This window comes from Eschrichtius robustus, chromosome 10 (assembly GCF_028021215.1).
Source record: "Eschrichtius robustus isolate mEscRob2 chromosome 10, mEscRob2.pri, whole genome shotgun sequence".
Classification (NCBI taxonomy): Eukaryota; Metazoa; Chordata; class Mammalia; order Artiodactyla; family Eschrichtiidae; genus Eschrichtius; species Eschrichtius robustus.
In genome coordinates this window covers 10565001-10577688 of record NC_090833.1, presented here as the reverse complement: position 1 = coordinate 10577688, position 12688 = coordinate 10565001, and the positions used below count along the sequence as shown (strand labels likewise).

Genomic DNA, 12688 nt, shown 5'->3' with positions numbered 1-12688 from the left:
TATGCAACTGATGAATTATGCTGAAACCATCACCAAAATAAAAATAGTGAAAATATCCATTACCCCAAAAAAGTTTCCTCATGCCCTTTTGTAATCTGCATTTTTACTTTCAGCTACTGCATTTTTCAGTTTTGGAATTCTAATTTGATTCCTTTTCTTTTTTTTTTTAAATTTATTTATTTTATTTATTTTTGGCTGCATTGGGTCTTTGCTGCTGCATGCAGGCTTTCTCTAGTTGCGGCAAGCGGGGGCTACTCTTCGTTGCAGTGTGCGGGCTTCTCATTGTGGTGGCTTCTCTTGTTGCAGAGCATGGGCTCTAGGCACGCAGGATTCAGCAGTTGTGGCACGTGGGCTCAGCAGTTGTGGCACGTGGGCTCAGCAGTTGTGGCACATGGGCTTCAGTAGTTGTGGCTTGTGGGCTCTAGAGCGCAGGCTCAGTAGCTGTGGTGCATGGGCTTAGTTGCTCCTCGGCATGTGGGATCTTCCCGGATCAGGGATCGAACCCGTGTCCCCTACATTGGCAGGTGGATTCTTAACCACTGCGCCACCAGGGAAACCCTAATTAGATTCCTTTTCAAACTACTGTCTTCTATTATAATTTCCAAATCTCTGCTGAAATGTTCAATTTTGTCTTTTATATCCTTAAATGGAGTATGCATGGTAATATCTGAGCCTCCTAAAAGGTCTTCCTGCTTCTGTACTTGCCTCCTTTACAGAATAGTCTCCACATACAGCCAGAGTAATCCTTTTACTACAAAACTTCTCACGTCACTCCTCTGCTTAAAACCTCCAACTGCTTCCCCAATGACCTTCTATCATCCACCGCTCTCCCCCAGCCCACTGAGTGGCAGCTACAGCGTCCTTTGTGCTGTTCTCTGAACAAACCAAGCTTTTTTCTGCCTGAGGGTGTTTCTCTTTGCTATTTCTTCTGTCTGGAATATTCCTTCCCCAAACAACCGCATTGCTGTCCCCTTCTCGTTATTCAGACCTTTTGCTCAAATCTCAGTGACACCCTCCCTCGCCGCCATATATATATATATTTAATTTTTTATTTTAATTTTTTTATACAGCAGGTTCTTATTAGTCATCAATTTTATACACATCAGTGTATACAGGTCAATCCCAATCACCCAATTCATCACAGCACCCCCCCCACAACCGCGGCTTTCCCCCCTTGGTGTGCATACGCTTGTTCTCTACATCTGTGTCTCTATTTCTGCCCTGCAAACCAGTTCATCTGTACCATTTTTCTAGGTTCCACATACATGCGTTAATATACGATATTTGTTTTTCTCTTTCTGACTTACTTCACTCTGTATGACAGTCTCTAGATCCATCCACGTCTCAACAAGTGACCCAATTTCGTTTCTTTTTATGGCTGAGTAATATTCCATTGTATATATGTACCACATCTTCTTTATCCATTTGTCTGTCGATGGGCATTTAGGTTGCTTCCATGACCTGGCTATTGTAAATACTGCTGCAGTGAACATTGGGGTGCATGTGTCTTTTTGAATTGTGGTTTTCTCTAGGTATATGCCCAGTAGTGGGATTGCTGGATCATATGGTAATTCTATTTTTAGTTTTTTAAGGAACCTCCATACTGTTCTCCACAGTGCTTGTATCAATTTACATTCCCACCAACAGTGCAAGAGGGCAGACATTTGTTGTTTGTAGATTTTCTGATGAAGCCCATTCTAACTGGTGTGAGGTAATACCTCACTATAGTTTTGATTTGCATTTCTCTAATAATTAGTGACGTTGAGCAGCTTTTCATGTGCTTCTTGGCCATCTGTATGTCTTCTTTGGAGAAATGTCTATTTAGGTCTTCTGCCCAGTTTTGGATTGGGTTGTTTGTTTTTTTTTAAATTGAGCTGCATGAGCTGTTTATATATCTTGGAGATTAATCCTTTGTCCGTTGATTCGTTTGCAAATATTTTCTCCCATTCTGAGGGTTGTCTTTTCATCTTGTTTATGGTCTCCTTTGCTGTGCAAAAGCTTTGAAGTTTCATTAGGTCCCATTTGTTTATTATTGTTCTTATTTCCATTACTCTAGGAGGTGGATCAAAAAAGATCTTTCTGTGATTTATGTCAAAGAGTGTTCTTCCTATGTTTTCCTCTAAGAGTTTTATAGTGTCCGGTCTTACATTTAGGTCTCTAATCCATTTGGATTTTATTTTTCTGTATGGTGTTAGGGAGTGCTCTTATTTCATTCTTTTACATGTAGCTGTCCAGTTTTCCCAGCACCACTTGTAGAAGAGATGGTCTTTTCTCCATTGTATATCCTTGCCTCCTTTGTCATAGTTTAGTTGACCATAGGTGCGTGGGTTTACCTCTGGGCTTTCTATCTTGTTCCATTGATCTATGTTTCTGTTTTTGTGCCAGTACCATGTTGTCTTGATTACTGTAGCTTTGTAGTATAGTCTGAAGTCAGGGAGTCTGATTCCTCCAGCTCCATTTTTTTCCCTCAAGATTGCTTTGGCTATTCGGGGTCTTTTGTGCCTCCATACAAATTTTAAGATTTTTTGCTCTAGTTCCGTAAAAAATGCCATTGGTAATTTGATAGGGATTGCATTGAATCTGTAGATTGCTTTGGGTAGTAGAGTCATTTTCACAATACTGATTCTTCCAATCCAAGAGCATGGTATATCTCTCCATCTGTTGGTATCATCTTTAATTTCTTTCATCAGTGTCTTATAGTTTTCTGCATACAGGTCTTTTGTCTCCCTAGGTGGGTTTATTCCTAGGTATTTTATTCTTTTTGCTGCAATGGTAAATGGGAGTGTTTCCTTAATTTCTCTTTCAGATTTTTCATCATTAGTGTATAGGAATACAAGAGATTTCTGTGCATTAATTTTGTATCCTGCAACTTTACCAAATTCATTGATTAGCTCTAGTAGTTTTCTGGTGGCATCTTTAGGATTCTCTATGTATAGTATCATGTCATCTGCAAACAGTGACACTTTTACTTCTTCTTTTCCAATTTGTATTTCTTTTATTTCTTTTTCTTCTCTGATTGCCGTGGCTAGAACTTCCAAAACTATGTTGAATAATAGTGGTGAGAGTGGACATCCTGGTCTTGTTCCTGATCTTAGAGGAAATGCTTTCAGTTTTTCACCATTGAAAATGATGTTTGCTGTGGGTTTGTCGTATATGGCCTCTATTATGTTGAGGTAGGTTCCCTCTATGCCCACTTTCTGGAGAGTTTTTATCATAAATGGGTGTTGAATTTTGTCAAAAGCTTTTTCTGCATCTATTGAGATGATCATATGGTTTTTATTCTTCAATTTGTTAATATGGTGTATCACATTGATTGATTGATTTGCGTACACTGAAGAATCCTTGCATCCCTGGGATAAATCCCACTTGATCATGGTGTATGATCCTTTTAATGTGTTGTTGGATTCTGTTTGCTAGTATTTTGTTGAGGATTTTTGCATGTATATTCATCAGTGATATTGGTCTGTAATTTTCTTGTTTTGTAGTATCTTTGTCTGGTTCTGGTATCAGGGTGATGGTGGCCTCATAGAATGAGTTTGGGAGTGTTCCTTCCTCTGCAATTTTTTGGAAGAGTTTGAGAAGGATGGGTGTTAGCTCTTCTCTAAATGTTTGATAGAATTCACCTGTGAAGCCATCTGGTCCTGGACTTTTGTTTGTTGGAAGATTTTTAATCACAGTTTCAATTTCATTACTTGTGATTGGTCTGTTCATATTTTGTTTCTTCCTGGTTCAGTCCTGGAAGGTTATACCTTCCTAAGAATTTGTCCATTTCTTCCAGGTTGTCCATTTTATTGGCATAGAGTTGCTGGTAGTAGTCTCTTAGGATGCCTTGTATTTCTGCAGTGCCTGTTGTAAATTCTCCTTTTTCATTTCTAATTTTATTGATTTGAGTCCTCTCCCTCTTTTTCTTGATGAGTCTTGCTAATGGTTTATCAATTTTGTTTATCTTCTCAAAGAACCAGCTTTTAGTTTTATTGATCTTTGCTATTGTTTTCTTTGTTTCTATTTCATTTATTTTTGCTCTGATCTTGATGATTTCTTTCCTTCTGCTAACTTTGGGTTTTGTTTGTTCTTCTTTCTCTAGTTCCTTTAGGTGTAAGGTTAGATTGTTTGAGATTTTTCTTGTTTCTTGAGGTAGGCTTGTATAGCTATAAACTTCCCTCTTAGAACTGCTTTTGCTGCATCCCATAGCTTTTGGATTGTCGTGTTTTCATTGTCATTTGTCTCTAGGTATTTTTTGATTTCCTCTTTGATTTCTTCAGTGATCTCTTGGTTATTTAGTAACGTATTGTTTAGCCTCCATGTGTTTGTGTTTTTTACGTTTTTTCCCCTGCAATTCATTTCTAATCTCATAGCATTGTGGTCAGAAAAGATGCTTGATATGATTTTAATTTTCTTAAATTTACTGAGGCTTGATTTGTGACCCAAGATGTGATCTATCCTGGAGAATGTTCCGTGTGCACTTAAGAAGAAAGTGTAATCTGCTGTTTTAGGATGGAATGTCCTATAAATAGCAATTAAATCTGGTCTGTTGTGTCATTTAAAGCTTCTGTTTCCTTATTTATTTTCATTTTGGATGATCTGTCCATTGGTGTTAGTGAGGTGTTAAAGTCTCCCACTATTATTGTGTTACTGTCGATTTCCTCTTTTACAGCTGTTAGCAGTTGCCTTATGTATTGAGGTGCTCCTATGTCGGGTGCATATATATTTATAATTGTTGTATCTTCTTCTTGGATTGATCCCTTGATCATTAGGTAGTGTCCTTCCTTGTCTCTTGTAACATTCTTTATTTTAAAATCTATTTTATCTGATATGAGTATTGCTACTCCAGCTTTCTTTTGATTTCCATTTGCATGGAATATCTTTTTCCATCCCCTCACTTTCAGTCTGTATGTGTCCCTAGGTCTGAAGTGGGTCTCCTGTAGACAGCATATAGATGGGTCTTGTTTTTGTATCCATTCAGCAAGCCTGTGTCTTTTGGTTGGAGCATTTAATCCATTCATGTTTCAGGTAATTATTGATATGTATGTTCCTATGACCATTTTCTTAATTGTTTTGGGTTTGTTTTTGTAGGTCCTTTTCTTCTCTTGTGTTTCCCACTTAGAGAAGTTCCTTTAGCATTTGTTGTAGAGCTGGTTTGGTGGTGCTGAATTCTCTTAGCTTTTGCTTGTCTGTAAAGCTTTCTTTTTAAAATTAATTAATTAATTAATTAATTTTTTGCTGTGTTGGGTCCTCGTTTCTGTGCGAGGGCTTTCTCCAGTTGCAGCGAGCGGGGGCCACTCTTCATCGCGGTGCGCAGGCCTCGTACTGTCGCGGCCTCTCGTTGCGGAGAACGGCTCCAGACGCACAGGCTCAGTAGTTATGGCTCACGGGCCCAACTGCTCCGCAGCATGTGGGATCCTCCCAGACCAGGGCTCGAACCCGTGTCCCCTGCATCGGCAGGCAGACTCTCAACCACTGCGCCACCAGGGAAGCCCTGTAAAGCTTTTGATTTCTCCATCGAATCTGAATGAGATCCTTGCCAGGTAATCTCCGTTGTAGGTTCTTCCCTTTCATCACTTTAAGTATATCATGTCACTCCCTTCTGGCTTGTAGAGTTTCTGCTGAGAAATCAGCTGTTAACCTTATGGGAGTTCCCTTGTATGTTATTTGTCGTTTTTCCCTTGCTGGTTTCAATAATTTTTCTTTGTCTTTAATTTTTGCCAATTTGATTACTGTGTGTCTCGGTGTGTTTCTCCTTGGGTTTACCCTGTACGGACTCGCTGCACTTCCTGGACTTGGGTGGTTATTTCCTTTCCCATGTTAGGGAAGTTTTCGACTATAATCTCTTCAAATATTTTCTCTGGTCCCTTCTCTCTCTCTTCTCCTTCTGGGACCCCTATAATGCGAACGTGTTTGCGTTTAATGTTGTCCCAGAGGTCTCTTAGGCTGTCTTCATTTCTCTTCATTCTTTTTTCTTTAGTCTGTTCTGCAGCAGTGAACTCCACCATTCTGTCTTCCAGGTCACTTATCCATTCTTCTGCCTCAGTTATTCTGCTATTGATTCCTTCTAGTGTAGTTTTCATTTCAGTTATTGTATTGCTTATCTCTGTTTGTTCTTTAATTCTTCTAGATCTTTGTTAAACATTTCTTGCATCTTCTAGATCTTTGCCTCCACTGTTTTTCTGAGGTCCTGGATCATCTTCACTAGCATTATTCTGAATTCTTTTTCTGGAAGGTTGCCTATCTCCACTTCATTTAGTTGTTTTTCTGGTGTTTTATCTTGTTCCTTCATCTGGTACATAGCCCTCTGCCTTTTCATCTTGTCTTTCTGTGAATGTGGTTTTTGTTCCACAGGCTGCAGGACTGTAGTTCTTCTTGTTTCTGCTGTCTGCCCTCTGGTGGATGAGGCTATCTAATAGGCTTCTGCAGGTTTCCTGATGGGAGGGACTGGTGGTGGGTAGAGCTGACTGTTGCTCTGGTGGGCAGAGCTCAGTAAAACTTTAATCCGCTTGACTGCTGATGGGTGGGGCTGGGTTCCCTCCCTGTTAGTTGTTTGGCCTGAGGCAACCCAACACTGGAGCCTACCCGGCTCTTTGGTGGGGCTAATGGTGGACTCTGGGAGGGCTCATGCCAAGGAGTACTTCCCAGAACTTCTGCTGCCAGTGTTCTTGTCCCCACGGTGAGCCACAGCCACCCCCCGCCTCTGCAGGAGACCCTCCAACACTAGCAGGTAGGCCTGGTTCAGTCTCCCCTGGGGTCACTGCTCCTTCCCCTGGGTCTGATGTGCACACTACTTTGTGTGTGCCCTCCAAGAGTGGAGTCTCTGTTTCCCCCAGTCCTGTCGAAGTCCTGCAATCAAATCCCACTAGGCTTCAAAGTCTGATTCTCTAGGAATTCCTCCTCTCGTTGCCTGACCCCCAGGTTGGGAAGCCTGACGTGGGGCTCAGAACCTTCACTCCAGTGGGTGGACTTCTGTGGTATAAGTGTTCTCCAGTCTGTGAGTCACCCACCCAGCAGTTATGGGATTTGATTTTATTGTGATTGCGCCCCTCCTACCGTCTCACTGTGGCTTCTCCTTTGTCTTTGGATGTGGGGTATCTTTTTTGGTGAGTTCCAGTGTCTTCCTGTCAATGATTGTCCAGCAGCTACTTGTGATTCTGGTGTTCTCACAAGAGGGAGTGAGAGCATGTCCTTCTACTCCACCATCCTGGTTCCCGTATTCGCCTCCATATTTAAAAGAGCCCTTTCCTCCCTCCTCTCTGTCCTTTACTGTGCTTTATTGTCTTCATAGCATTTACAACTATTTATCAAGTGTTTACTGTCTCGATGAATGGATAAAGAAGATGTGGTAAATATACAATGGAATATTACTCAGCCGTAAAAAGGAACAAAATTGGATCATTTGTAGAGACGTGGAGGATCTAGAGACTGTCATACAGAGTGAAGTAAGTCAGAAAGAGAAAAACAAATATCGTATGTTAACGCATATGTGTGGAACCTAGAAAAATGGTACAGATGAACCAGTTTGCAGGGCAGAAGTAGAGACACAGATGTAGAGAACAAACGTATGGACACCAAGGGGGGAAAGTGGCAAGGTGGGGGTGGTGGTGTGATGAATTGGGAGATTGGGATTGACATGTATACACTGATGTGTATAAAACTGATGACTAATAAGAACATGCTGTATAAAAAATAAATAAAATAAAATTCAGAAAAAAAATGTTTACTGTCTCTAGTTACAAGCTCCACAGGTTGGGGGAGGGGGAAAGATTTTGTCTGTTTTGCTCATTGTCACATCCCAGCACCTACAATCGGGCCTACAGGTACTCAAATGTTTGTTGAAGGAATGCATGAAGAAATATTTGACTCCAAAGTCCATGCTTTCCATGATATGGCACTACTGCACTAGCACCTACATAGCTTAGCAGAGACTACTGTTAGCTGACTCAGTGCAGGCCTCAGCTATGCATGTTCTCTGAGAAGATCTCTGCCAAAGGATCCATAAGATCTTTGTGTCATGACCACAGCTGGGCAAGTCCTGCAAAGATCCATCATCTAAGGGCTGCTATGAAAGGGGACAGGGGAGCCTGGAGGCCTATAAGAAAGTGGCAGACTCCTTCCCCTGAATCCAGTTATGTCCCGGGAATGAAGGTGGCAGCATCTGATCAAAGCACCAAGTTCTCAGAAGGGAACAGGAAACAATAAAGCAGGTTGTTTTTTCTTCATTTCTGTACCTGCTCCCTGATACAAACAAACAAATAACGCCCTCGTGATGTTTTAAGGCCTTGCTTTACTGGCCTCACTGGAAATCAGTGACAGTGGTGCCTTGACAGCATTACTGTCAGGCAGCTGTTGACAAGGACAGAGAGGAAGGGCTGGGCCTCTGTGGTGGAGTGAAAAGTCAGAGCAGCACCACCTCTAACTATGGAACCTGGATAAATTACTTACACTCAGAACCTCGACGACATTAAGTGCGAAATGAGCACAACTCTCCCTATGTCCTTGATCACTGAGAGGACTTAACGAGGTGACAATTTGTTGCAAACGCCTAGCAGAACTTTGAACAAATGCTAGTTCCATTCCTTCTCTACTCTAAGTATAGAACGTTCACTTGGCCACTCCAAATACACGCATGAAAGACATGATACTTTTGTGAAACTGATTCAGTTAGATAAATACCTTCAGCTTCTTTAATTCAAGCTGGTGATGTTGTAAAGAATGTTCACATTCATTCTTACTTTCTTTAAGGCCTGCATTTTCTTGCTCCAGCTCTCTCTGCAAATTAAGAAAAGTATGTATAAAAGAAAAGGTCTTTACCATATTTCCCCGGAGCACAGTCCTATCTTTTTGACATGGAACCTTTAAAAATGCCCCCCTTCCTTTTGTTGCCACTGGAGGGGTGGGAGATGAGAATGAGGATTGGAGTCAGGAAGGGAGAGTCACCTGACACACTCCTCACAAGAAGAACTAAGGCACTTGATTCTGAAGACTATGGAACAAGGAGGGGGACCAGGGAAGGGAGAGGCCATTAAGGATGAACAGTATACATTTTAGAAAGGCAGCGGGAAGCAGCTGATGGGACTGGTCAGGAAGCACCAGGAAGTGCATGTGCAGCCCAAGGAAAAAGAAAACCCATTTGTTCAGGGTTTTTATAAAAAGCAGCCTTTTAACAACCAGTCTCATGAGCAGGTGTTTTGTTGAAAGATAAAAACTGTTCCAAAAAGTGGTTCCCTACTTCAGAGGAGGGCTGGTCTTCTTCCCATCAAAGAACTTGGCAGCCTAGCCACAGGTGAACGTGGTGCTCCCGTGCCCGGCCCCTCTCCTTTCCTCACTCACCACCTTCCACTCCGCGGCCGCATGGTCGGCCGCCCGAGCTCTCTCCAGGGCAGAGAGCTGGGCCTCCAGCGTGTGGATCTGCTCTGTGCACTGCTGCTCCAGAGCGAGGACCTGCTGCTGCGCACAGCTGCTCTCCTTGTTTGCGGAGGCCTGAGGGGGTAGCAGAGGACAGTTATTCGTGGTGACAACGGGGGCTTTATTCTGTCCCTCAGTGACCCAAAGATGAGTGTCCAATAGAAACAACTCTCTTTCCTGACCTCCAGCCTGGGTGCCACTGAGGTCCCCTGGCCTGCTCAGGAGCTGGAATCTGGGATTGGTCTTGGTGCTTGGGGGACAGCTCTGGGCACCAGCCAGTCCTAAGACACAGCCCTCCTTCACTCTACTCAGTGCTGCCCTCTATGGCTGAGGCTTTTCCCTGGGGAGGCACATAACACAGTGATGAAGAACAAGGGCTTTGACCTAGGAAGCATGTGGGTTCAGCCATTTACTAGGTGGGAGACCTTGGGCTAGTGATCTGGTCGCCTTTCTGAGCCTGCTTCCTCTGGAGAAAAAGGATAACAGTACAGGCTCTTAGGTCTGTTGCAAGGACTAAATGAAAATACATGCAGAGTACTTAGCAGACATGGCAAACAGGCAACAAATGCCGTTTTTATTTCTCTAGTTTCAAGCTCAATACCTGACCTGGCGCTGTGACTACCGGCCAAGCCCTTGCCATCTTCTCCCCAGAGCCTGGAGCTGTTCTCCACAGCCCCGGCTGCAAGGTGAGGTTTGACCGCCAGTGGAGACACCACCTCTAACAGTCCCAGAACTAGGCTGGGCCGTCTAGCCCGTCACTATCTCTCTGGGTAACTCAGACCCTCTAGCAGGTCCCGACTCCCTCTACCTGCGCTGCCTATTTGCCCACAACTGTATCTAAGGTCAGGTCCAGATACCATTCCAGAATTTGGGAGTGAGTTTGTGGACCTACAAAGGAATAAAGGGAAAAAGCATCAAGGGCCTAGAACACAGCAGTCACAATACCCACTTACAAGCTCCTGAATCTGAGCTTCCTGAGCTGTCACAACGTCACTGCTCTGTTTTAGCTTCTCCTCAGATGCCTGCAGGCTCTGCTCTAGTTCTTTCACCTGAGGGGGGAAAGAGAAGCACCCTTTCATTCAAAAGAAGCTGAGTAGCAACAAAATGGCTTTTAAAATCAAATCTATTTAAATCATAAAACAGGTTCATTAAAGAAAAATTTTTACTTACAAAAAAAGAAAGATGCTCATAAGCCTACCATTATAAAACACTATCATTTTAATATAGTTTCTTACAGGCTATTTTTATGACTTTTCTTTCTTTCTTTTATTTCAACTTCGTATACAATTCTAGTAAAACTTTGTATTTTTCCTCCTTGCTCAAATTTCCTTCTGTTTCCATGCAGTCTTCAGAACTTAGATTATTTCCTTAAAAGGATGTTTCATAATCTCCTGAACCTCTGCCTACTGTTTTCCATTTTGCACATAAAATAATGCAGCAGTTGACATCTTCATGCAAAAATTGTTGATCTGGTTTGAATCACTTGATTAGGACAGATTCCCAGAAGTGGGATTACTGCTCATGATACAAACTTGGGTTTCCCTCATCCCACAATTACTGATCCAGTCTGACTGTGTGCTTGGCACTGCACTAGGACACGAGGCCAGCACAGTGGACAGGATGACACACTGCCTAGCACTGAGCTACACATGGCTCTTCAATATGGCCTTTTCATCTGACTCAAGCTAACTTTGCCAATTTCTCTTTTAAAGTCTTCTTGTTTGCTGAATAAGGTTTGCCCTGGGGGAACTTTATTATTAAAACATAAGCTCATGGAAGGTTGCAGCTTTGTCAAGGAGAGGTAGGTACCAAACGAGAAAAAGAGTATTTTTAGGTCTCATGGTTCCTCATGTATGTTCATATGTTTAAGTTTTAACTGAAACAACCCCATGAGAACGGTGTGAGTACTTCCACAGAGAAGAATAGTAATGTTACTTGCTCATGATCACAAATTTTATTAGTGGTAGGGCCACGACTGAAACCTAGCTTTTATTTATTTATTTATTTTTTAAATAGGTCTTTATTGGAGTATACTTGCTTCACAATACTGTGTTAGTTTCTGTTGTACACCAAAGTGGATCAGCCATATGCATACACATGTTCCCATATCCCCTCTCTCTTGAGCCTCCCTTCCATCCTCCCTATCCCATCCCTCTAGGTCACCGCAAAGCACCAAGCTGATCTCCCTGTGCTATGGCTGCTGCTTCCCACTAGCTAACTGCTTTATATTCAGTAGTGTATATTTGTCGATGCTACTCTCACTTTGCCCCATCTTCCCCCTCCCACCCCATGTCCTCAAGTCCATTCCCTATGTTTACATCTTTATTCCTGCCCTGCAACGAGGTTCATCAGTACCTTTTTTTTTTAAGATTCCATATATATGCGTTAGCATACGGCATTTGTTTTTCTCTTTCTGATTTACTTCACTCTGTATGACAGACTCTAGGTCCATCCACCTCACTACAAATAACTCAATTTCGTTTCTTTTTATGGCTAATATTCCATTGTATATATGTGCCACGTCTTCTTTATCCATTCATCTGTCGATGGACATTTAGGTTGGTTCCGTGTCCTGGCTATTGTAAATAGTGCTGCAATGAACACTGTGATACAAGTCTCTTTTTGAATTACAGTTTTCTCAGGGTATATGCCTAGTAGTGGGATTGCTGGGTCATATGGTAGTTCTATTTTTAGTTTTTTAAGGAACCTCCATACTGTTCTCCATAGTGGCTGTATCAATTTACATTCACACCAACAGTGCAAGAGGGTTCCCTTTTCTCCACACCCTCTCCAGCATTTACTGTTTGTAGATTTTTTGATAATGGCCACTCTGACCAGCATGAGGTGATACCTCATTGTAGTTTTGATTTGCATTTCTCTAATAATTAGTGATGTTGAGCATCTTTTCATAGGCCTCTTGGCCATCTGTATGTCTTCCTTGGTGAAATGTCTATTTAGGTCTTCCGCCCATTTTTTAATTGGATTGTTTGTTTTTTTGATATTGAGCTCCACGAGCTGTTTGTATATTTTGGAGATTAATCTTTTGTCTGTTGTTTCATTTGCAAATATTTTCTCCCATTCTGAGGGTTGTCTTTTTGTCTTGTTTATGGTGAAACCTAGCTTTTTGAACTCCTGGGTTCAGTAAATATCTATGCAAGTCCCAGTTTGCAGGCAGAACTCAAGAAAGATTCAGATCCTCAAAAGGTTATGCACAGAGTTATTATATGACCCAGCAACTCTAATCCTAGGAATATACCCAAGAGAAATGAAAGTATAAGCCCACACAAAAACCTTG

The 12688-nt window shown here is 42.1% G+C and overlaps 1 protein-coding gene across 2 annotated transcripts in view; it reads right to left on the bottom strand.

Moving 5' to 3' along the window:
• Positions 1 to 12688, bottom strand: part of GOLGA1 (golgin A1) — a 54229-nt gene that overhangs the window by 12763 nt on the left and 28778 nt on the right. For both annotated transcript variants that reach the window (XM_068552734.1, XM_068552735.1), the window contains exons 13-15: positions 10347 to 10442; positions 9319 to 9468; positions 8662 to 8757 (exon numbers count right to left, since the gene is read on the bottom strand). In XM_068552734.1, coding sequence (XP_068408835.1) covers positions 8662 to 8757; positions 9319 to 9468; positions 10347 to 10442 — 342 coding nt within the window. The remainder of the gene's footprint in view (positions 1 to 8661; positions 8758 to 9318; positions 9469 to 10346; positions 10443 to 12688) is intronic.